Here is a 25,217-nt window from a genome sequence, read left to right as displayed (position 1 = left end):
GGCCAGGAGACTATCATCTCCAATTAACTACCAAAAGATAAAAACAGAAATGGAGCTGTGACTCAAGTGGTAGAGTGCTAGCCTTGAGCAAAAATGCTTAGGGACAGAACCTAGGCCCTGAGTTTAAGCCCCATGAATGGCACCAAAAGAAAATTAACCTAAATATATTCTATTTTAAGATGATTTCTACAAAAAGTTAATCTCATCATAATTGTATTAAACTTTATTATTTATCAGTAGTGTCTTGCAGTTCCTCAAATACACTGACCCTCTGAAATGTTTAAGATTGAATGGAAAAGGCATAGAGAAATTTCTTTGGAATACTCCCCTTATAAATTTCAAATTCACAGGATCCTTCATGATAACAATACACACAAATGACTCGATAACTATCTCAGTTATATTTTCATAACAGTTGAATATTTACAAGATGCTTTCATTTCCATCAGATTCTTTGGTCTACAAAATAATCCCATGAACAAATAATGGTAACCACCAGTGCCCTAATGTTCCAGGTCAGATCATGGAGTTTGGGGCATCAAGACTTGTCTCATGTCTTACCAGAGGAGCCTAAATAAAAGTGGTGGTAAACAATAGCTAGTTATAGAGGAAGAAGCTTAATTCTAATGTAGGGTTCTGAGGGTACTTTCAGTCACACACAAAGAGACAGTCTCATCTGTTTGCTGGACAGATTTGCCTCTCACTGAACAAAATGACAGAATTGTCCCATCTAGAAAGATCTGGGTCATTTGGATTGCTGCCCTACAATGAAATCTAAATGAAGCAGAATGTCTTTACATAGGGTTCTGATACATGGTGAGAGCCATTATTGTTATTATTATTATGACTGTTATAAATTGCATTACTCTTAGTTCAGTATTAATTAGATTACCTGAGCCATCATGCCTCCACTTGGGGTATTCAGTCTCATGCAAACCTCTTTCAGGCTGTTGTTATTACCCAAAAACTAACCAGCTATCACCAGCATACAGCAGGGGTTCAATAAATAACCTTGGAAGGACATTCGTCTTCTCTGCTGGCCTTTAGCAATCTGAGGAAAAAGTAGGATTGGCTAGGGCTGTCTTCACCCAAACCCAGCCTGCATGTGATGGTATCCTGACGCCTGAATCTTATTATCTTCTAACTGTCCTTTTCCCAAACTCCTTTCAGTACTACCTGAGTCATTCATCAGTTAATGGAGAAACAGTCACAGTTGGGATATTCTGATGAGCCTTAGACTACCAGTCATACCCCTGATCTGTGGGCTCTCACCACCTGTAAGAGCCTCATGGAAATAAGGGTTTGACAAGGGTAATGCTTAAAATAAAAATAAGGATCAGCTCATTAAGATCAGTGCCAACCATGCCAAATATAATACATCACAATTTACTCAGTAGACAATGGATGGATGCATGCATGTGTGCATGATAAATAGATAGGTAGATAGACAGATGAGATAGACAAAAGTTTGTCCATTTTTGCTATAGTTTCATTTGAGCTGAAAAGCACAAATAGTGTTAGTAACAGAATAAAGGAGAAGGAGGTGAGGCAGACAGAAGCAGAGGAGAAAGAAGGACAAAGAGCTTACAGTAGAAAGAAAAGCATATGAGACCAGATAGGTAAATAAGAAAAGAGAAGGCCAATGGTATCCATTTATGGCAGAATAAAGGGAAAAGCTTAACACTATAGGATGGAGCCCTTTCTGCAGAATTAGACATCAGAAGAAAGAAAAGAAATGGCTTTTATAAACAAATGCCCTAAGAGCAATAAATTCAAAAGCTATAGATTGGATCAGCACATTAGGGATGTTTTCAGAATTGCTTGAAATAAACAATGGATACACACATGGTCCCTTGAGACACTTAAGGGAAGGTTGCTTTTGCCCAGACAATTGCAAATTCTTTAAAAAAAAAATATGTTCATACTTAATAGCAGAAAAATTTAAAAACTAGCCAACTCTATTATTCAAAAAAAATCTATAATAACAATCCATTTGACTTCAAATGCTTCCACTCACTGGAAATCCAATAAAATTAAATGTTATATTTAATTAAATTGAGCCGGTTGTCCTGACCAGAATTAGAATCAGAAATTCAATCAGCGTCTATTTTCCTCTGAAAAGGAGCATCTCTAAAATGTGACTTTCTAATTTTTGATATGAAAAGAGAAGAAAATCATACATAATTTTGAATTATGGCAGATATTAATAAATCTCTAGGTCTGAGGAATCTTCATTTCAGCATGTTTATCCCAAGCTCTCACATTTATGTGCCCAAATTCACAGACACATATACATATTCACACACACACACACACACACACACACACACACACACAGACCCCTTCCCCAGATATATGCATTATTCTTCACCCAACCTCTGTCATTTTGAATATATTGAGCGATTGAGCGATTGCTTGTTAGACAATGAGATGTGTGTGGTTGTATATACTGAATTTTTGTTTTCCTATTTTAATGAGAAAAAAGCATCAAGCTTTCATTTAGACCTTATCCTTCAGCCTTGTCCCAATTGAGGCTGACTAGCCACAACCTGTCTTCCCAACCACACAAAGTCAGCAAGCTGTTCTTTGCTCTTGACCATTTCCTGTATCTAGTTAGACACATGGTCATTAAAATGATGCTGTTTAAGCTTTCAGAGAAGCTAAAGCTAGAATTTTTATCAGCTTTCTCATCCAGGAATAAATGAAAATATTTGAAAGCAAAAATAATTCCTTACTGTAAAGCATTGTTTTTTATTCACGAACTATTAATTTTGTATCAAGGAAAAGGCAGGAGAAATATTTATGATAAAAATGCCTCTTTTGCAAGCTCAGCTTGGTAATGTTGGTGAATTCCCCCTGGCTAGCAGGAGCTTTCAAGGATGACAAGGAAATGCGATTTGCTGCATTACATACTTTCAATTGTTTAAACTGCTTATGATACCATAAGGGTATTAATTATTTTTGGATTAAGATCCACACCAAAATTCCAATCCATTTATACAAGTCTTTGCTTTCTAACACTTTCACCGACTCCAGGAGAGTTCCAATATAGAAATTTATTTCCATTATTCTAGTTTCCAGGTTAAAAAATAAAAGTTTTTTTAAAAAATTAGGTTTTATTCATCAATACATTATTCTCTGCAAAACATTTCTCACACCTATAAAGTAAGTACTTGAGTGAGCTAATCAAATACAATGATAGCAGCCAAGACTGTGTGATTGTTGGGGTCAAATGGATGGGAGAGGCAGGTTTGTTCGCTCCTAGGCCATGATCCACACATGACCTTTGACCTACCCTGAAGGGTACAAAGTGAGCCCTAGAGAAAGGCAAAATTAGGTAAACAGTTTCAAACAGAAGATCACGTTCCATTCCCAAAGAAGTCCAGATCACAATGTGCTGATTCCATGGAAATGACAATTAGAAACAAAGATGCCTAACACAAAATAAGCAAATAATGAGCCAGTTCTGTTGATATTGGAGCCTGGTTGAGAGTCAGGCAATTCTAGCGCCCAGTCAGCTTGTACTAGCACCTAACACTGAGCAGGGTGGTATTTTCCTGTTGGATAAATAAACTGACATCGTGATAAGAGGCAGCCTCTCTTGGTGGCATGCCCAGGTACACCTAAGTCCATGGACACCACCTCTTCCTGTTCAATTCCTTCCTGACCGATTGTGCGTCCCTTCAGTGTGAAAAATTAGCATCCCCTGTGCCTGGGTGTCTGGCTGGGATTCAAGTTTCCACAAGAAGGACAGACAGATGGCGCCCGGGGGCCACTTGTGTTTGTCAAGGAGAGCCACCATGCACTTCAGTGCTGAGGATTCGGAGGAAGAGAGGGAATGTCCTGCTCTCTGCAGGGGCATGCATGCACAGAACACAGCCAGATTTTACTCACTGCTGGCTTCTCAGCTTTTCAAGGTCTCCAGTCAGTGTGACACCATGTTATGTGCTCTCCTATCTTAAACAGATCCTGAAGACTCTGGAGAAAACTTGGGGTGAGGAAGGTCCCTCGGCAGGAAATCCTGCCGGCCAGCCGATTACCATGCAGGCCGCAGCCATGGGGCTACTCCTCAGACTCAAGAATCCTAGAGTAGCTTGCCAGGAAACTTTAACCAACTCCACAGGAAACCATACAAACCAGCTTGAGACCAATCTTCCCTTGTGTCCCAGTGATACCTTGTGCTCCTCTATTATTGACATGCAAATATTTATCCTCCTTCCTTTGTGATCGTGTGCAGAGCAGTGGAGAACACAGCCAGGGCTGAGAGGAGTCAGGTCTTCGTAGAACACAGCTGCTGATTCCTGCTGTCCTGTCTGCACCCAGCTCACAGTAGAGCCTCCATGAGCAACTGCAGGACGAATGAAGGAACTGTACCTTGAAAGTTTCGTGAGCCTGGATTTTACTAGATTTTAGTCCTCCTTGCCTGTAGATCAAAATCCTAGAAATCACTGCTTTGGCCTGATTAGAAACCTTTCCCAGCAGAACTGTATGATTTCCCAAATCAGAAATGATCAATGATTGAGGAGACCGAGGCACATAGCACCCTGATCTAATTATTACACTATGTGTGTGTGTGGATGTATGGATAAGATTATAATACTACACCCCACAAAGACTTACAAATATTATGTCACAATTAAAAAAAAGAGGGAAGCAGAGACAGGAGGATGGTGATGGGGGCTAGCCCGGATGAATGTTCTCTCAAGAAACAAACCACATGGTGATGCATATCCATCATCCACACTGTGCGGCTGTGCGGGAGGCCTGGCATAAGGATTTGGATTTTTAAGAGGATTCCATTCAAAATTAACTCAGAAATAATTCTGAAAGTATAATATTTTTTCATGAAAAAAATATAGCGTTTCTTTGTTTCTGTTTCAGGTGGGACTGAAACAGAATTAAGATAAATGAAGCATGGGGATTCGATTCTTTACCTAGAGATAAGAGAGCATTTGTGAGTTCTGGGAGACACTACCCTGAGCGGCGTCAGGCATTGGAGGTGGGCACCAGCTGTCACTGGGCCATTCATTCACTGCTGTCTCCCGCCCCATTCTAATATCTGTGGCTCCTCCCCAGAGCTGCTACACTGATGTGACATAGCACCATACTTTTTCAAACTCCCAGGTAATTCTGAAAGGCACACAGGGAAGTTGTGTGGCTATGAACACAGGGCCTCTCATTTTGGGAGATTCAAACCCTAAAAGTGGCGTAAGACATTTGAATTCAAGTTCAAGTTCAAAGCCATCATCATTTCATTTCTTTCTGCCTTAAGACATCTTATTTCCTCATGTAAGCCTCGCAAGCTCACAAAAAGACCATTCTGTTACCCCACACCTCAGATAAGTACACACAGGTTTAGAAGAAGCAAATGATTGTCTCAAAGGATGGCTGAGGTGCTAAGGCCTGTGAAGTTAATATACCAAGTAATTACATGTGCCATGCAGGGCAGTTACTTAACCTGTGTTAAGGCCAAGTTGGTTATGTAGAAGACAGATGCCAACACAGGAAGGGGGAGGGGAGGGAAGGGGGGAGGAGCATGGCAGTGAACAGCTCTGGTCTCCAAAGAAAGGGCCTTGTCTTTGCTATCAGATCTTCATAAATCCTGTGGACATAAAACTCCTTCTGACTCGCCTTCTTACCACATTGTTTACAAGAGGACTAAAATCAGATGAGCATACCGTGTTCTAGAAGGGTGTAGAATGGTCTGATGGAAGAGAGATCTGTGTGCATCCTTCGTTCTATCTTGCTGATAATCCCGCTTGGGCTTATACTCTGGAGTGGGTCATTAAGATCCCAGATTGCACATTTTACAATGTCAGAACAATTTGGTGCTCCCTTTAAAATATGTTTTAAACCTTTACACAAGGCCAGGCACTGGTGCCTCAGTCCAGTCATCCTAGTTACTCAGGATGCTGAGATCGTAGGATCATGGTTCAAAGCCAGCCCAGGTAAGAAAGTCTGTGAGACTCTTACCTCCAATGAACCACCTGAAAACCAGAAGTGGCGCTGTGGCTCCAAGTGGTAGAGCACTCACCTTGAGCAAAAGAGCTCAGAGACACAGCCCAGGCCCTGAATTCAAGCCCCACTACCACTAAAACAAAACAAAACAAAAACCTTAACACAACAGATTGTTCCTCTCTCTCAAAATCTGGCAACCGGTTATCTTTGAAAACTTTTATTCATTTTTTTTAATATAGAGATGTGACCCATCCAACAATACGGTGAGGCTTCTGGGTAAGCTGTAGTCCCAGATGCCTCCCCAGCCCTCTCCAGCCCCTCCTGGACGTCCTGGGCACGCCTTCTTCAGCAGAACGCGCTCCAGTTCACTCTCCCTGCCAAGAGCTCCATTGAAAAGGGCAAGAACATGCAAGAAATGTATAGATCTATTTCTAACTTTTTAAAGTGATTTTTTTTTGGACCACAACTTGGATCAACTGTACTATTTTAAAGGAACTCCACTATGGAATCTTTGATCTCAAAAAGACTTGGTAGGCCCAGTTTGCTCATTTGTCAGGTGAAGAAACCAAGCCCTGGGAGCTCCAGTGCTTTCTTCAAAGCTATGCAGTGGATGGCAGAGTCGGGACTGGCCTACTTCCGGCCTTACTGATGGGGATGGGAAACAGTAATTCTGGGGAAAGACTATCCTCCGTCTCTGCTTCCCTCATTCTGGACATAAGAGCCAGCCAAAAGTCCCCCATAAAGATCAGCTCGTTTTATCAATATAGCATCACTTGGTGCTTTCCAAGGGAAGCCAGAACTGAACAAGGAAGAGCAGTCGAGCAGCAGATGCTCTGGGCGGTGGGCACATTAGCCACCAAGTAGTTCATTCCTTCTACATGTTAATATTCAAAAACCAATCTTCATAATCCTATATGCTCAAATATAACAGGATTGGTGTTAAGGTCTCTTGGCAACTTGATTGTGTGAGTAATATTTCCTCATATTTTAGTTTCTTAGGCATTTTCAGATGCACCTGCTTATTTCACATTTAATATTACCAGGATACTGAGAGCACTGTTTCAGGCTTCCACAGCTACATAACAGCAGCACTGGATTGGACAGAGTTTCTTCAACATTTCCCAATCTAAGACGCTTACAGTACTTCATGGGCATTATCTGTATCACACTGGTGTGAGTTCTACTCCTCTTATCCACCATGGCAGAAACATCTTCCAAAAGAAGACCCTGATCTAGGCACTCACTCGGCACCATCTAAAGAGGGCCACCAGTGAATGAAAGTCTAGCTGCTTCTTTCCCTTTTCCTATTACCAGTGAGTGACCTAGTATCGTAAGAGGAGGGAATATGCTTTGGAGTCAGTAGACCTAGAGCTCCATCCAAGTTCTTTAGAAAATATGCCAAGATGACATAGACCAAGTCCAAAACCCACCCTGGGCATGCATAATCTATCATTCGTTGGGCCCTTCCTAAATTCCTTTCCATGATCTTCCAGCATCCAAGCCAAAACATACAAACCTCTTGTGTCACTGAATGCATCTTTATGCTTTCATACCTCTGCACATGATGCTCTATAAGCCTGGGCCACCTTCCCTGCCTCTGAGCTGAGAAAATCCAAAGTGCTTCAGCCAGACCCACCCCAGTACTCTCTCCATTTGCAGAGATTTCCTTGGCCATCCAGGGGAAGACTTAAGATCTGTTACATTTTGTCTTATGTGCATCTGTGCTTACAAAACCCTTTGGTAACATCAGTCGTATAGGGAGGCAGGAAGCATTCTGTCCTTAGTTTTAGAAGCACCTTCAGGGAGGGGACTAGGTCTCATTGGACACACAACTTTCCATAAACAGTGGCTGGGTAGCTAGAATATGGTTTTGACAGCATCAAGAATTGCCATAAGGTTCAGTGGGATTGGATACACTCTCAGGTTAGGAAATGGAATGTCTGCATCCAGCGCTTCTTGCAAATAGGTGATCTTGGGTATGTAATTTAACCACCCTGGGCCTCATTCTCTAACTGTGAAACCCACTCTCCACCCTGTTACACTCATTCAGGAGCCCCAGGAATCTGACAGACATAAACCACATCAACAGCTCCTCACTCCAGGCTTCCTGATGAATTTGGCCAGTGGGGACAACAGCAGGAGGCCCAGGCTGGGGAGGATCATGAGGTGGAGATGACCACTCTGTTCACCCCAGCCCCTTCCCCGCAGCTCCATCAACTACTCCATCACAGCTCCTCTGCTAGCCAGTCAGCCCTGTCTGTGGGTGCCAGGATGGAAAGTGGGGAAAGAGACTCAGGCTGGGTCAGGCTAATAAATGAGCAAGCACTCAGTCCTCTGAGCCCTCCTGAATACAACAGCATTCTTTTCCTGCTACCCCCATGTACCTCACCGACCTTTGTGGATTCCCTCCATGCGGCCCATGCCTTATTACAGTGTTCTCAAGTGACCCAATTCATAGATGCCATCTGTTTCTTGCTAGACCCCTTCTTGATACAATGGGAAAAAATCATCTGTTCCTCCCAGGGTATTTGAGTAGATTAAATGTGATCATTGATGTAACACATTTATTGGATACTCCCAGGGTCTCTGCTGTTAATTTATATGGTAAATGGAACTAATGATGTCTCCTTTGTGGGTGAACACAGAACTCCAAGTGCTGTGGTCTGAGCAAATGGTATAGAAATGAAACTTCCAGTAAGTATTTCATGGGAGAGTCATGCTTAGAAATGAGAAGCATCCCTCCTCCTCCATGCATTGGCAAGCCTGTGAACTCTTCCGGAGCAGAGCCAACGAAGCCTGGGCTAATGTGCCCCACACCCAAGGGAAACACACAATTGTACACCGGGGAAAAGCAAGCACGGTGCATGTTTGCTCAGCTCCCCAGGGCAGATGGAATGAATGCTGACAGAAGGAGGCCAGCATGTCAGGGGAAAAAAATCCCCTCCTCTACCCCGTTCCAGAAATAAACCAATTATTGGCCTGACCTGGACCGCTTCTCCCTAAGCCAGCACCTGCATCCAATTTTAACAAGACGCACTAGGAGTATGTGCAACAGAATTAAAACATGATGCGGAAGATTCACTGAAGACTTTGCTTTTGTTTCCACAGGCTGAGTTGAAGATCCCTCTTATTTCCCGGATGCCAAGAACTATGAACAGTCCGTAAGTACGGCTGCCTTATTGTGATCCGCAACTCCCAGAATCCAGTGGGGTCAGGAGTTAGGGCCTGGAGGATGTATTCATAAAGGTGTCACTGTGCCACAGTAGAAAGGAATACCCTCGAAGGCTGGGTTTGAGATGTGGACTTCAGTCTTAGTAATGGCATTTTTTAACGGACAGGGCAGTTGTTCTGACCTAGGATGAGTGTTCAGCATAAGCGGGGATGGAAGGCCTCAGCACTAGCACAACAAAGGGCACCCAGAAATACCAAAGGTCATGGCACATCCAGATGTATGATGGTGTAAGATAAATCCAGCGGTTCTTCGGTGTGTTCCCACAGGAGAAAACTCAAATCCAGCTTTCTCTCTTAGGACACCCAGGATGAGTGAGGTGATTGGGTTGGGGTAACAAAGGCTTATCTGATTCAAAAAAAAATGTCTAATGCCTATAATACAGAAAAAAAAATAGCCAGCCTCAAACGAATATTTATCATGCAATAAGAAAAAAAAAAGGATCTTGGTTCAAGAAAATCTAGCCTGCTGTTTCTAAATGTTGCTTATCTAGTTATGTGCTTGGTTTGTTATTTTGTCACATGGTTAGATACAATCATTACTCTGGAGCACAAGGGAAAGCAGGGTGATTGTGCAGAACGGAGAGCTGTGAGTGTCAGAGTCAGACAGGCATCTTCCCGCCCTCCCTCCATCAACTCACAGCTGTGCGATCCGAGGATACTGCCCAATCCTGTGGGTATCTGAGAGGTTACCCGGCACTCTAGAAAGCAAGATCTGGGCTGGAGAAGGAAAAGCCGAATCGCCCATCACACCATCCCACAGATGACATCAGGGTCAAGGCTGGGCAACTCTATCTAGGGTGCGGCCTACAGGGTGAGGAAACCAGAGCTTCTGCCCTTCCTTCTACTTTCCGTGAAAAAGGTAGCGGGAGCTCCTATACAGATTCCTCACCTGAACCAGAATCCAAGACTGAGAGCATTTCTCAGAAGATAGGTGTGGTGAGGCCTTTGCTCTGTGGCCATTACAGCAGGTCTGGATACCAGCATCCCCGGCTTCTCTGACCATCGCCTTCCTTGTTCAATTGGCTTATCTGGGATGGGCTAGAAGGTGATGAGGGAGGTCAAGTTCAAGCTCGAGCCAGTGTTCCTTCCAGGATCCCAGCTCTGCGGAGAATGGAGACAGGGCACTGAGGGGAGGCCAGGCTGCTATGAGAGTGAACTGCTTATCTGTGAATGCATTCTCGGGTCTAAAGTTATGATCAGGGGGCTGGGAAGGTGGCTCAGTGGTAAAGCGCTTACCTTGCATGCATGAGGCCCTGGGTTTGATTCCTCAACACCACATAAGCAAAAAGAAAAAAGACGGAAGTGGCGCTGTGGCTCAAGTGGTAGAGCACTAGCCTTGAGCTGAAGAGCTGAAGGACAGCGCCCACACACCCAGAGTTCAGGCCCCACGAATGGACCCCCCAAAAAAGAAAAGAAAGGTGTGTTCATGTCGTGGGGCTGTTGGTACAAACTACCTACCACGTGCATAGTTTACCACAACAGAAACTTCTCTGCATTCTGGAGGCTGGCAATGCAAACCAAGAACATTAGCAGCGCCGTGTTCTCTCCCAAAGCTCTAGGGAAGGATGCTTCCGGCTGTGCCAGCTTCTGGTAGTTCCTTCTAGCCAGTTCCTGCTCCAGGAACTCTGTCTTGAGGCTGTATCACTTGTGTCTCTGCCACTGTGTGGATGTGACATGACCTTTTCCTCTTCTGTCTCTTGTAAGGATACTTGATGTCTTTATAAAAGCACACACGGTCCTAGAATTCACCTGGATGTATCCCAGCTAATCCAGAATGATTTCACTTCAAAATCCTTCATTATGTCTGCAAAGACCCTTGTTTTCAAATTAGGGCACGTTTTCAAGTACCAGGAACTTGACTGAAGATGTATTTTAGGACCACCATGGAATCTATTCCAGGGACTTCATTCCCTGGTTGGGGGTAGTGTAAGCTTGCTTTTGAGATTCCTAAAGCTCTGACCTTCCATCTGGCTTAGATGTTTGGGACCCTTGTCCCTTTGGTTTCTGCTTCTGTCTTTCATTGATTTCAGTTTCCCTGTGGAACTGAGAGAGGAGGTCTTCTCTTCCGGGCAAGGACTTTAGTGCTATTTAGTTTTAGCCAGGGAATGGTTCTCCGCAGCCGCTTCTTTTCAAGCTTTCCAACGTGTAGCTGAGAGATTGCAGCTGAGGTTATCCAACCTCAGATGTGAAGTTGGTAATGCATTAACCAAAACAAAACAAAAACCCAAACCACCATCACCTCCTATGAGCTAGTTTTCATCTTTTCAGAAGAGCCAAAGTGGAGCCTTTGTAGATCTCACTTAGCAACCCTAGGCCCTCACCATGCTCAATTTCACTTCTTTCCCTTTTCCTCCTTCCCCATCAATCCCAACTTGGTCCCCCTTTCCTTTCATGGAGCTCAGATCAGCCATTCCGCTGGGATTGTCCCTGGCCTGTCCCAACCTGGAAAGGGAACATTAACGTGGAAACTCCCTGCAGCACACACAGGCTGCAGTGCCACCACCCACGTGGAAACCTGGCCACCCTCACACACACGGCATCACTCTCAACCATCATAGTTTATCCAGCGTCTCCTAATTTACAGGATTTTGTCACCCTAAGTGAAGTCTGTGTATCAATCGTGGCATTTACCCGGGAGCTTGTTAAAAGCAAAATCCCACAAGCACAGCCCAAACGCAGACACCCTGGATCAGATTCTGCACTTTTGCAAACGCCAAAGCACTGGACCAGAACAACAATGCCCAGTACCATTTCCCTCCCAGTAGGCTGGAGAGTAACAGCAGTAGTTCTAAAACCAGAAGGCAGGTTGCCAAGACCTACAGAGTATGTTTGTATGTATGTGTGTGTGTGTGTGTGTGTGTGTGTGCGTGCGTGCGTGCGTGTGTGCGTGCGTGCGTGCGTGTGCGTGTGTGTGTGTGCGTGTGCGTGCGTGCACACACATGCACGCACGTGTTTCGTTGCCATATTGGGACTCCCACTTTTCTCAAGGAAAAAAGAAATTATTAACTCGGTTCTCGGCAGCAGACTGTAAACCGGACACAACATTAGAATCATTGAGGAAGCTCTAGCCAGCAAGCCATCCAGTGTTCTTCCCCAGGCCAAAGCGATCAGAGCACTGTGTATTTTTAATACTTGGCTGAGTCTAGCATGAAGCCAGGGTTGAAGAATGGCATCTTATAATTCCCTAAGCTGGAATTTCTTAATTTCTTGCAGTTCCCACAGCGAGAATTTTAGACCGCCTTTGTAACTGTGACTAATTCCTTGCTGTCTTTGTCTGCTTGAGCTGCTGAAACAAAATGCCTTAGACTGGGTGACTCACACACAAAAGAAATTTATTTTCCCACCATTCTGAGCCTGAGACCTCCAAGCACAAGGTGCTGGCAGACGTCCTGTCTGCTGACGGCCTGCGTCATGACTAGTACATGGAGGACTGCCTGCTGTATCCCCTCATTGAAAAGGCAAGAGGGTTCCCCGGGGCCTCTCTTATGAGGTCACAAATGCTATTCCCGCAAGTTCCGACCCCTATGATCTAGTCAGCTTCCAGCCACCAATTTCATACCATCACTCTGGTGGCTAAGGTTTAACGTGATATCTGTGTGTGTGTGTGTGTGTGTGTGTGTGTGTGTGTGTGTGTGTGTGTGTGTGTGTGCTGGTCCTGGGGCTTGAACTCAGGGCCTGGGTGCTATCCCTGAGTACTTTTACCCAAAGCTAGTGCTCTACCACTGAGCCATAGCTCTACTTCAGCTTTTTGGTGGTTAATTAATTGTAGAGATGAATCTCACAGACTTTCCAATCAGGGCTGGCTTTGAACTACAATCCTCATATCTCCAGCATGGGTTTATTGTGGTATTTCTTATTAGGCACTTTTACAATGAATAAATCAACAAATAAAAATTATGATTCAGGAATAGCTATGATATATGTATAAATATGTTTATACAAACCTGTAGATACATACAGGTATGAACAACATAAGCATGGGTACTCAGGTATGAATATGCAAACAGTACATGTGTTTGTACACATCTTCCATGTAATTGTATCCGTGCTGTCAAAAGTATTTGTTCACTGAGTATACATGATTTCTGCACTGAGCTAGGGGCCTCATTTATAAAGATGAGAATTAGTTCAGGCCTTCAGAGAATATTAGCCATATGTGCACCAGATCCTTCTAGTATTATGAAGAAAATGGCAGGAAAACTTTATGAGAACTCAGAAGGGGCTGGGTGTCATGCTTCTAAATTGCTTCTGAAATTAGCAGGCTATTTTAAATTGGTTGTCTGTGTAACAAACTCACAGCTTCCCTAAGAATCTATTAAACAGCAAAAAAAAAAAAAAAAAAAGCACCTCATTCCTTGAAGCACATGGGCAGAGAGATGAGGGTGGAGGAATCCGGAGGTTGGGTTTGCAGTATACCTGCTCCACTGTGGACAGGACTGAGAAGAACCTAGCTGCTGTGGTTCTGAGTGTTCAGGAAGAGGTAGGCTTTCCAGAGCAACTGATCCTGGAGCTTTTCTAGTAAGCCATACCCTACTAGACCAGGATCCTCTGGGCACTCAAAGGGCATGCTAGGAAAGATCAGCACCCCAAGTGTCCACTTTAAATTACACTAAAAACATACCAAAGCGAGCTAGTCCTAATGGAAATAAGAAAAAATTGAAAACTCACAATTATCCCAGCACCAAGAAGCAATCAGTTCTCCTCCACACTTGCTATCCTGTATATGGAATGCTTTTTAAATTTTTTAAACTATTAACACATACTCTCTCCAATAATCTTATTAAAATCTACCATTTTATGTTATAAACATTGGCCCAGACAGTTAGGTTTTCCCCAGATCCATAGTGTTATAATTTTACTACTTAAATAAGATTGACAACTCCCTACACTGTAATTGCAAGTTCAAAGGGCTCTGAAATACTGAAAGGCTCTTGTAATGACTGGCAGCAAAAGTTTGACCTGCAGTGGGATATATGCATGTTCCACATCTTTACTACTTAGCAAAACTGTGTTCCACCATTTAGTAACCAGAGGAAGCTCCAGATCTCTGCAGGCCCATCTCAGAGAAGACAGTACTTGGCCCTTTAGGTACACAATATGCTGCACACTCTTGGTCCTAAGGAGTCTGAGTAAAGATGGGAGACCTGTGTTTGCCCAGTGGTTTTATTCCATCATGTTTCTGATGCTAGACAGTTGCCTCCTATGCAGTTTCATGAAATAGTTCTATGACTACTTGAAAGCCACTCAAGTCTCTAGCGTTGCTCAGAAAATGGACTCAAGGAAGTTCAATAACCCAATCTTTCTTTCATTGCATTAGTGGACCTATCCTCATATTTACTTACTTTGGAAAGAGTTTTGATATCAAATAAAACCCAATAAAATAGCGAGATTCTAGAGGTTGACAAGAGTCTTGGAGTCATAGAGCGGCCATCATGCTCTTTGCAAGAGCTCTTTGAGACACAACTGAGACTCTTCACTCAAATTGTGCTGAGATGAAGAGTTCACTCCTTTCTAAGATATAATTGTTGGTACCAACAAAGTCACCCTCATACGAATGTTAATCATTGGCCATATACATTCTGCTTAGCAAAACAGTGGACACTTCCTCACATACTGCTTTTCTCAGATGAATTCCAAAGGTAATGAGGCAAACGAGAGGGTAAAATGTATGCAAAAGTTATCAACTTAGTCTCCCACAATCCAGCACTCTGCTAGCCATTTCACGTGAGGATTTGGGTGAGGCTTCGTAGCTGTTCAGCAAATGCACTGCCCCTATTGTCAGGCTGAGAGCCACCTGAGAAACACAACATTCCCACAGCCACAGAAACTGAAGCCACAGATCTCTCACATGGAACATGTGTGCTATATTAAACTACTCTTCAATGACTAATAAAACCTTTTATATATTTATCATCAGGGACACCTCACCAAACCAAATAACTGCTTTTTTTACAACAGACATGTTTTCCCTTAAAAACTTGTGATGCTAAAATCCATTCTGAACTCAAATGGAGTTTACAAACTCCAAAATCTTGACTTAGTGTCTAGCACCCAGGAAATGTACAGTAGCTGGTATTTCCCTCTGTGTGTGGGAATGATAAAATAGAACACCATGTAAAGTCCAGATCATTATTTTCCTTCATGGCATGTGTGAACAACTCCAGCTCTCCACCTCAGGGAGTCCTTCATTTTGATTTTCGGGATGTAATAAGTGTAAATCCCATTGAATCGGGGAGAAATGAAGGCAGCAATTTTGGCACCCTGAGATCAGAGTCCTACACCCAGCTGAGTAGTCAGGATGGCTGCCTTCCTAGTTACCCACAAGTAATTAGGAACCAACTCTCAGACCAACCAGGCCTGTCCTCTGATGTTATCAAAGCTGCACTGAGACCCTCTCGGCTTTGTGGTTGCCTGGTAATTAAAAAATTACAAGCTGTGCAAGAACACAGCTGAGACCCAAAGAGGAGTTTTCTACCAGTTGTAGACATAGCCAGAGATACCTGGGCACCATCCACAGGTGCGATCAGCTCAGAGACAACGCAGATGGTCTGTGATGGAGAAATGATGGCTTTCAGGAGCCCTCTGCCTTCCTTAATGGGAAATGTGCTGGCTGGTGATGAGCTAGCTGAGTTCACCAGCTGACCATCACATGGGAAACTTCCACTCCAACAAATTCAGCCTCCAGTCAGCCAACCAGAAGGCTGAGCTTCTCATGGCTACAAGCATTTTAAAATGCCCTGAGAAGGGTAGGTGAATGCAGCCATAAGACTCCAAGCCCACATGTGCCCATGGAGCCAGGTAACTTGAGGGAAGATGGAAGGGACAGACAGAAGGAGAAAGATGGGAGGGATAACACCGGTGAAGACTCACTGTACTCATGCACTGACATGTTCAACTGAAACTTCTTGGTATGCGTAAAGATAATCATAATAATAAAATGCCATAGATAACAATGAAGGCTGTGATGCATTTTAATGTTTGATTTTCTTCTCCTTCTTCTTCTTCTTCTTATTATTATTATTAGTAGTAGTAGTAGTAGTATTAGCAGCAATATATATTCATTGTGGAACATTTAAAAATATAAAAATAAATATATAATGAAACACTACCACTAATTAAACCATTAAAAATGGTTAGTATTACCAGGTATTTCTTTTCAGAGTTTCCTTTTGTTGTTGTTGTTTTATTATCTTTAAGTAATTTATGACTGAATTTCCATCTAACAAAGCAGTTTATGAATACTTGAATATGAATATCTTGAATATGAATATCTTGGTCAATATCACCCCTTTCAATATTCTCACCCATCCCTCCCTTACCTACCCCTATCCTCATCTTCTTAATTTTATAGGATATACACTGGATTCTTGACTGCATTCTCCTCCTTCTTCTCCTCTTCATTTGCCTACCCCTTTTCCCTTGACCACACCTCACCCATGTCAAGTAGTGCCCCCTACTCTTTTTTTTAACTTTGACTTTGCCTTTCTAAGGAGTTATGCTATTTGAGTTCTCCCTTGAATCTACTGTGTTACAGTTAATACATTCGTATACGCATATGAGCCAACATATTTACTTGTAAGTTGTAACCTAAATCTAGCATAACTAGGAACTCAATTTTCTTTTGAAGTGAATGCACTATATTTTCTAATGTTACTAGTATCATTTTATTACTGTGCAATCTTCTATTATTTATACAACTCATATTTCATATCCTGCTACTGTTAGAGAACAACACAATTTGTGACTTTGGAAAAACTCTTTATATAAATATTAATGGTTATTAATATTACTTAATAATTCCATTCATGCCCAAAGAGTAAGATGGTATGTCTTTGTTACCTGGAAATTTAAAAATCAACCACTTTTGGGAATGTTATAAGGTAGGCCAATGTTTGGAGAACTTGATCACACTAGTAGTTTATAATTGCAAACTATTTGATCATATAAACATACTGATAACTTGGAAATAAGGACCAGCCTTTATGCTTGAGTTCTCCATGAAGGCCAAACTACCAGTCACTTGAATAGCTATTGCTCATCTCTACTCAGCTTTCCCTACATGACAGACAAGTTGACTTCCTGAAAATATCAATCGTGTTTGATACCAAATGGAATGATTTCTCAAAGTCTTGAATAGATATGATGTGTGGCCAGCATCAATCAGGGAGTCCTAGGAAAAATACCAACTGGAAAGGAAAACAGATTTCCTAGAGGGCAAATAGCCTTAACTTCACAGGCAAGGCCAAAGGAGTCCTGGTGGCAGGCTGAATGACAAGTCACTAAGGCTGAACACTTCAGCCTGAGTCTTCATTCCAGCATCCATTCTTTTCTATTAGATTTTAGGAGAAAATAGCTTTTTTCTGGGATTTTAAGAGCTTCAATTAATTCTGCTGAGTTAGTCCATGAAAGGGGATAATAAAGTCAAACATATTCAATTCTCATGGCAGAGCAGTTAAACACTTCAGTGATTAAGAGTTCAGGTTAAGGAATGATCGTATGGGAATATCAGCTCTGGCACTTACTGTCACATTTTAGACACTTAGGCTCATAGAGAGGTCTCATTTTCATTATTCAATGAAAACTGTAAACATCTCAAAGATCTTTCCAGTACAATAAGTGACTTACTGAATATAATGTTAGAGACGGTGGCCAGCACTAAGTACTTGTCCTTTTCCTAGAGGTAGCCAATAGTACTTTCCTAAAAGAAGTTCAAATTGTCCCCACTATGTGCCCCTACATCACGTGACATGAAAACACCTCGGTCCAAAAATGAATCTATTTCTCCACCTCTCAACTTGCTGGAGCCAAGGGTTGATTCATTTGTGTTTAGGATGAACTAGAGGGGTCATCTTCTTCTTTATACATGGACAGAGAATTTATTCAGCATCGTATATTAAAAACTCTGTCCTTACAATGTTGATTGTTACACTTGCTCTTAATAAGCCAAGTTTTCTAGTGAATCCTCTTCCACCCTTCCTCTTATGTGCTATAATTAGCTTATCTACCTCATGTTAATTACAGAAGCCAAATTGACATAATTTTATTGTAATTCATATGTGAGAATTTACATCTCCCAGCTTATACTAATGAATAGTCTCTTGGATGTTTACTTTTTCATGAAAGCTCATCTTATCAATATAGACACACTCTTTCTTGGGATTTTGATGGGTATTACTTTGCATCTATAGAGACAAATGACTTCTTTTAGATATTAAGTTTTTCCAGCTCATGAATATGTTACATTATCTTCAGAAAGAGAATTTCTTCCATCTAATGCCATATAAATTTATAATTTTACCTGAAAAACTAGACTATCTTACTGGTATTCTGTGGGTGTTATAAATACATGGAGATCAAAATCTTACTCATGTTTATTGTTGGTGTGTGTGTGTGTAAAATATCATAGGTGATGTATACATCAGGCCTCTTAAGTGGTTTATCAGCCCTAAAATCTGTTAACACTCTTAGGTTTGTTATACATGTAATACTATTGGCCGTAAGTAATTCAATTTTATTCTTTCCTCTCCTTCTTTTACTTGTGTAGCTCTATTGGCAAGGAATGCTAAGCCCTCATTCTTTCTTGGTAACTCAGAAGCTTTGTAGATCTAAACAGATAGTCTATAAGTCTTATGCTTCCTTATCTTATAAAAGATAGACTCACTCCTACCAATTTTTTCAAACATCTTTCCTATGCCAATGCTTGAAATGGCAGTTGTTTGATCCTGAAGATACATACTATAACCACTAAGAAGACAAAGTTTGTATGGAAGGAGAGAAAGAAATCAGGTGGACCACAATTTCCCATCTTACTCCCCCTATCTGCTAGAAAAGAGTTACAAAGGAAGTTTGTGGGGCACCTGGGAAATAGTTTGCATCATGTGCATCTTAATCACTAGGGATAAAATTACACTATCACCAGTACTGATAACATTTAAGACTCAAAATTTGCCATTTTCCACATCTACAGAGCAGAGATAAATATAGGTAGAGAGAGAGAGAGAGATACACACATATACATATGATTATATATTATATATAATAATACATACATATACATATAATAATATAGATGTCTCGAAGGCAGTTGTGTCACATGAGACAGTTCACAGGAAAGATCTTAATGAATCCAAATGGACCATAAAAAAAATCCCTGGGCTGGGAATGTGGCTCAGTGGTAGAGTGCTTGCCTCGCATGCATGAGGCCCTAGATTCGATTCCTCAGCACCACATAAACAGAAAAAGCCGGAAGTGGCGCTGTGGTGCAAGTGGTAGAGCTCTCGCCTTGAACGGAAGAGCTGAGGGACAGTGCCCAGGCTGCAAGTTCAAGCCCCACAACTGACCAAAAATAAATAATAAATAAATAAATAATAAATCCCTATCTCGTTATATGACAGTTTGTTTTAATGAGCTATTTTATTAAAAATCAAAGGATTGGGAGCCTGACCTATAAAACTAGGAAACAAGTGGAATGGAAACGTGAGGCCATTTCTTTTCAAGTCCCAGAAAGTGAGTCTCCTCACATCCCTGTGTGCAGAGAGGTCACCGCAGATAAGAGGCCCTAACACAGCTAGGTGGCACAGAATGAGGACACCGACTTCAGATCTGGGAACCTAGATTCTGGTTGAGAAGCCAATTGCTGCCAGCATTTTGAGGATGAGAAGAGGAACACATCTGGACTTCCAGGCAGCTAAGAAGTCTACGTTCCTCTTCTTGGATGAGTGAATCATCAATCAGCGCTCCACAGTCTCCCCCTTAAATGGCTGGGATCTGAAGAGGAAATCCCACCTGAGACACGGAAGAACTTCCTGTAATAAAGTACTGCTCTCCTGCACTGCTAACAAGCTGCTCATATCTATACTCTGGGTAGAATTAATATGACTTTTCCCTATACATCCTACCAGACAGCACCTAACCGTATGTCCCAAAGAAAGTGCTCCTCCAGCTCCAAAGGCTCTGTCTCAAATGGTCTTTCTCTTTGTTGTACTTAATGATCACAAACAAAAGGAGATGAACCAATCCTGCACACAAACCTTAAGCTCTCACGGGGACAGATGCCTAGCTGTTTCCTAGTCTGAAATGCTTCCAAATTCATAATTCACCAGCTCAGATGTCTCAAAAAAAGTAATCAGATAGGACAAAGAAATGGTAGGGTTTTTTTAGGCTCTCCCCCAAAAGCCTGAGATGCTGTCACTACAATGGTGAAATGCTCACCCAAGTCATGAGAAGAAATTGCTGAGCGAAGGAACACTCTCTTGATGAGTAACACATCTCCATGGTAACTTCAGGACAACTTAGGATAAGCTGTGTCTCCCAGCATGGACCCCTCCCACCCTGTAGGTGCTGATGAAGGAAGACTCCCCTGGCAGGAATCTATACTCACAGTCCTGGGGAAACCTGGCAGGTGCACAAATTACAATACCATTTGGGGAACTCTGGCAGGAAGGTAGATACCAAGTTTAATGGTGGCGAGAAAGAAGGTGTGGGAATCATTTCCACAAGGACTGGCTGTCTTAACAACATATTCTTCAATATAGTCTTTTATTTACTTACTTATTGTTTTTGGCAATGTGAGACCTTGAATTCAGGCTCTCCTGCATAGTAGATCATCGCTCTATCACATGGGTTTTGCTCAGGGCTAATTCAAACATAAACCTTTTTTGCTTTAGTTTGTGTTTTTTCAGATAGTGCCTGGTGCTTTTGCCTGGTACAGCCTCAGACCACACAGTCTTCCTACTTCTGCCTTCTAAAAGGCTGGGATTATAGGAGTCTGCTACCAGCTTTGGATTTCTTTTTGGAGATAACCATCTTACTAACGTTTTGTCCAGGCTAGCCTCATACCATAATCCTCTTCCCTCTACCTCCCAAGTAGCTGGGATTACCGGTTGAAGTCACCATATCCAGCCTTCAGGGTAGTCTTGACAAGAGTCTAGAAGTATGTGTTTGTTTATCTCACCCAAATTAAAGCATAGGAAACAATACTGAACCTGACCTAGTTGAATCACTTGATAGGAATAATAGCTTGAATACTGATGCTTGGGTCCTGGGAAACATAGGAAGATTTTTTTTTAACCCAGGAGTAGATTCCAAATTTATATACAATAAAAAGGATGTGAGAGTCACTGCCTGGGCCTGGCTCAGAGGGGACAGCACCCCTCTTTGTCAGCATCAGCGTGGCTGGGAAGTCATTCTCGGTTGGTGGCTCACTTCGGTCTTCCCCGTGACTGTCTTTCTCAGGCCAGGTTTACTGACAGGGGGGAATTTTTTTCTTGAGGAAATGTATTTGCTGGGGCACATCTGCTCGTGAGCTGATAGCGCTTCTGGGAAACTCATCATCGGGTCATTTCACCGCGCACTTCAGGTCTCGGGCCTATTTCCTGAGCTGACACGTAAGTGGCACAGTCCGTCCTTTTGAACATCAAAGCCCTCTGGATTTAAAAATAAACCTTCACCTTAGAAAGTTCAGGCTCTAATTCTCTTTTGGTCGTGTTTTGTTGAAAAGAAGCATTCAGAGGCACTAGGAGACATTTCAAATTTGAAAATTCCAAACTAGGTTCTATATCCATAACTCATCGTGTGCGTACATGTGTGTGCATGCGTGCCATCTTTAAAATACGCATTATATTCCCAGCATCTATAATGTGTCATAGGATTACCCTAAGGATTGAATGAGGATTAAATATATTATTATCTTCAAAGTGAAAGATTAGGTGTTAAGTGTGTAAACTGGAGTTATCTGAGTTAAGCGCATGTGTCATTTCTGCTTAGGCAGGGAGATTTATAAGGTTCTTACTGTGAGGAAGGAGAAGAATTAGTATTTCAAGAAGCATAGGGAGTCTTAGAACAGTGGGGTTAAAAGTTCCCTGGTAGCTCATTTATTCACTTTCCAGGCATTACATGAACTCTATTATAGGCTGAGCAAAGACTGGACCCTAGGGACAGTGACACAGGACATCTCACTCTGTCAATCATCCCCTCGCTCATGGCGATACTCCAGGTCACTAGCTGCCAGTAGTGGCAACTGCTGTGACAGAGCATGTCCCAGCATGCTCCACGCTGTGGGAGTTACAGCTACCACAGGCTGGAGTAGAAGCCCAGAGAGGAGAGGGGAGAAGATCTTAAAAAGAAGTATCTTTTCCACCATTCAGCCATGCCCATCTATGGCCTAGAGGTCAACTCCAAGATATATTTAAATACTCCATTCAGATATCACAAGCAGAGTGAAAAGCCTGTAAAGTAGGGGAGATGTAATGGTTCTACTGACCCTTGAGATCTAGCTAAAGCCAGCAATAACAGCTTGTCATGCTTTGTAGGAGTTTAACACCCTAGGTAAGAACTTCATGGATCCACAGAACAAGTATCCTGTCACGGCCATCTGAGTTAGAGTGAAGGACAGGAATTAAGATGTGGCCAGATAGGATTAGAGGTGAGGCTCAGTGATAGAGGTCACAGGTTGGGTGCATGAGGCCCTGGGTTTTGTCCCTAGCATGGAGAGAAAAGAGGGAGAGACAGAGGAGGAAGAAAAAGAGGAAGAAGAGGAGGAGGAGGAAAGACAAGATGGGAGGAAGAAGAGAAGAAACAGATTCTCCTCAATATCTTGCTGAGCCAAATTAAAATCAGTAAAAGCAAGTAAAAGTAAAATCATGTAAAAGCAAGAAGGCATACTGATGCTATCTTTATTTAATGTTTTTTCTATTTTTTGTTGTCAGTCATGGGGCTTGAACTCTGGGCCTGGGCACTATCCCTGAGCTCTTCAGCTCAAGGCTAGAGCTCTACCACTTGAGCCATAGTACCAATTCCAGTTTTCTGGTTGTTAATTGGATATGAGTCTCATGGACTTTCCTACCCAGGCTGGCTTTGAACTGGGATCCTCAACTCTCAGCCTCCTAAGTAGCTAGGATTACAGGCGTGAGCCACCGGCACCCGGCTGATTTATTTTTTTCTTACTATGGATTACAGCTTTGCAACATTTAACATTGTAAATGTCCTTCCATCACTATAACATCCTTTAAGAGGGCAAAAACATGATGGTTTCAGAGTATTTCAGAACTGAAGCAACTAAGGACAATAAAAGAAGCAGGGTGACATCCTGAGCCACCCACCTATTAAATGATGTTGGGATTTTTCTGTCTAATGTTACTCATTTTCCCCTCTCTGTGGCATAAATGATGAAATGATGGGCAAAGATTCCATGTCCTGTCCAAGTGCATACAAGCCCTCTTGGTGCAGTACCAAGTTGCACAGGAAAAAATCACAAGACCGGGCTTTTCCTTGTAATATCTCTCTTCATTCTGTCCTTGCTGCTTCTGCTCCAGGAGCCTGCTTTATCTGGAAGGATCTCCTCTCTGCAACTTGGTCACCTGTGCAGCAAAAAAGAAATGGTTCTTTTATTCTTCTGTGTCCTGCTCACTCTGCCTCTCCTCACACTGTTTCTCTCCATCAGAAACATCCTGAGCATGACTGCAATGCCTTAATCAGCTCTGTGTGTCCCAGGATACTTCTGAGATACCTGTCAGGCACATGGCAGCAGGAACTGGACAGGAAGTCAGAAGATATTGTCAGGGTACACTGGCAATGTTAAAAGACTCTTTCTGTGTCAGACCTGCTGCTCTAAGATATAATTTTATGGTTTGTTATTAAGGTATTGTACAGAGGGGTGACTGTTTCAAACATCGGGTCATGAGTACATTTCTTTTTGGACAGTCTCGTCTCTTCCTTTGCTTTTTTATGCTCTTCTTCCTTCCTTGGGCTTTTTTCCCCCCAAAGGTCACTTACAAAATTTACTTTTGGTATGTTAGTGATTATAGCTATAGTCTTGAGAATGCCAAATACATGATGGATATTTTTTTAATCTTTCATGAGCACTGTCTACAAGCACCACTCCTAGGAGTAGGGGTGATGCTTCACTTCCAAGAGGGGGCTGGCCAGGCCCCGGGGGCTCACACCTGTAATCCAAGCTGCTGTGTATGCGGCTGAGATCTGAGGATCATGGTTCCAAGCCAGCCTGGGTACACTCATCCATGAGACTCTTATCTCCAATTAACTAGTAAAAAATGGGAAGTAGATCTGTGGCTCAAGTGGTAGAGTGCTCACTTTGAGAGAGAGAGAAAAGCGAAGGAACAGTTCCCAGGCCCTGAGTTCAAGCCCCAGAATGGGATTGGCACGCACACACACACACACACACACACACACACACACACACACACACAAAGGGGGATCTGCATGGCATGCTGTGGGGGCCTCTGCTGAGTCTTGGCCTCATGCTGGCCTCTTTCCTGAGGGCCACTGAGTGGCAGTTGCTCCTGCTGCTCACCCTGGACCCCATGAAAACTCTTGTTTCCAAGAGTCATGCTGCATGAGCCCTCAGTGCAGACCACACTTAGCAGCAACCAGACAACAGGAGGCATTCACCTGTCTCTTCCTCTCACAGTCTCTGCCCAAGTGGCACAACTTCAGCAATCCCCCCACCATGCTCTGCGTGCCAGCTCACACCACCAACACTGAAGCCCGTGAACACCACTCAGTAAGCCCGCCCCACACACATGTGCACACACACGCACACGCGTGTGCACAGTCAAACCCTGGGGCCCTTTACCACACGTCCCTCAGGGCCCCAGTGTTCCTCTTCTTAAGGCTGTGAGTCGACTTGAAGGCTCTACTTATGCCCTCATCCAATTGCTCCTCTACTTATGATGTGGTCAGAGTCTGATAAACCCAAAGTAAAATGAAAATATCATGCAACAGCAATGCATTTCCTCTACCTGACCTCCCGGACCTCATGGCTGAGTGGCCCAGTGGCCCCACAGCTGACTGGGTACCTCGGGATGCTGTCTAGCAGTGGGAGAGAGCTACCACAGAGCACAGGCCCAGAAAGATCCAAACTCAAATTTGGAAGTGTGGTAGCTGCTAAATAATTTCATTTTTATGCCACCTTAGAATCAAAAAATACTCAAACCATCATAAAGTGATAACTACCCATAGCTTCAGGATACCCAAGGTACACACATGGACACACACACACACACACACAC

General features: G+C 42.8%; 1 protein-coding gene across 1 annotated transcript in view; it reads left to right on the top strand.

Annotated features, from left to right (window-relative positions):
- The window catches only part of Clnk (cytokine-dependent hematopoietic cell linker), a 121,396-nt gene that overhangs the window by 4,209 nt on the left and 91,970 nt on the right, over positions 1–25,217 (top strand). The window contains exon 2 of the mRNA XM_013008884.1: positions 9,067–9,119. Coding sequence (XP_012864338.1) covers positions 9,097–9,119 — 23 coding nt within the window. The 5' untranslated portion in view covers positions 9,067–9,096. The remainder of the gene's footprint in view (positions 1–9,066; positions 9,120–25,217) is intronic.

The sequence above is a fragment of the Dipodomys ordii genome, unplaced genomic scaffold (assembly GCF_000151885.1).
Source record: "Dipodomys ordii isolate 6190 unplaced genomic scaffold, Dord_2.0 Scaffold8, whole genome shotgun sequence".
NCBI classification, from domain to species: domain Eukaryota; kingdom Metazoa; phylum Chordata; class Mammalia; order Rodentia; family Heteromyidae; genus Dipodomys; species Dipodomys ordii.
The sequence above is the reverse complement of the archived record's forward strand: the minus strand, read 5'-3'. Positions and strand labels throughout refer to the sequence as shown.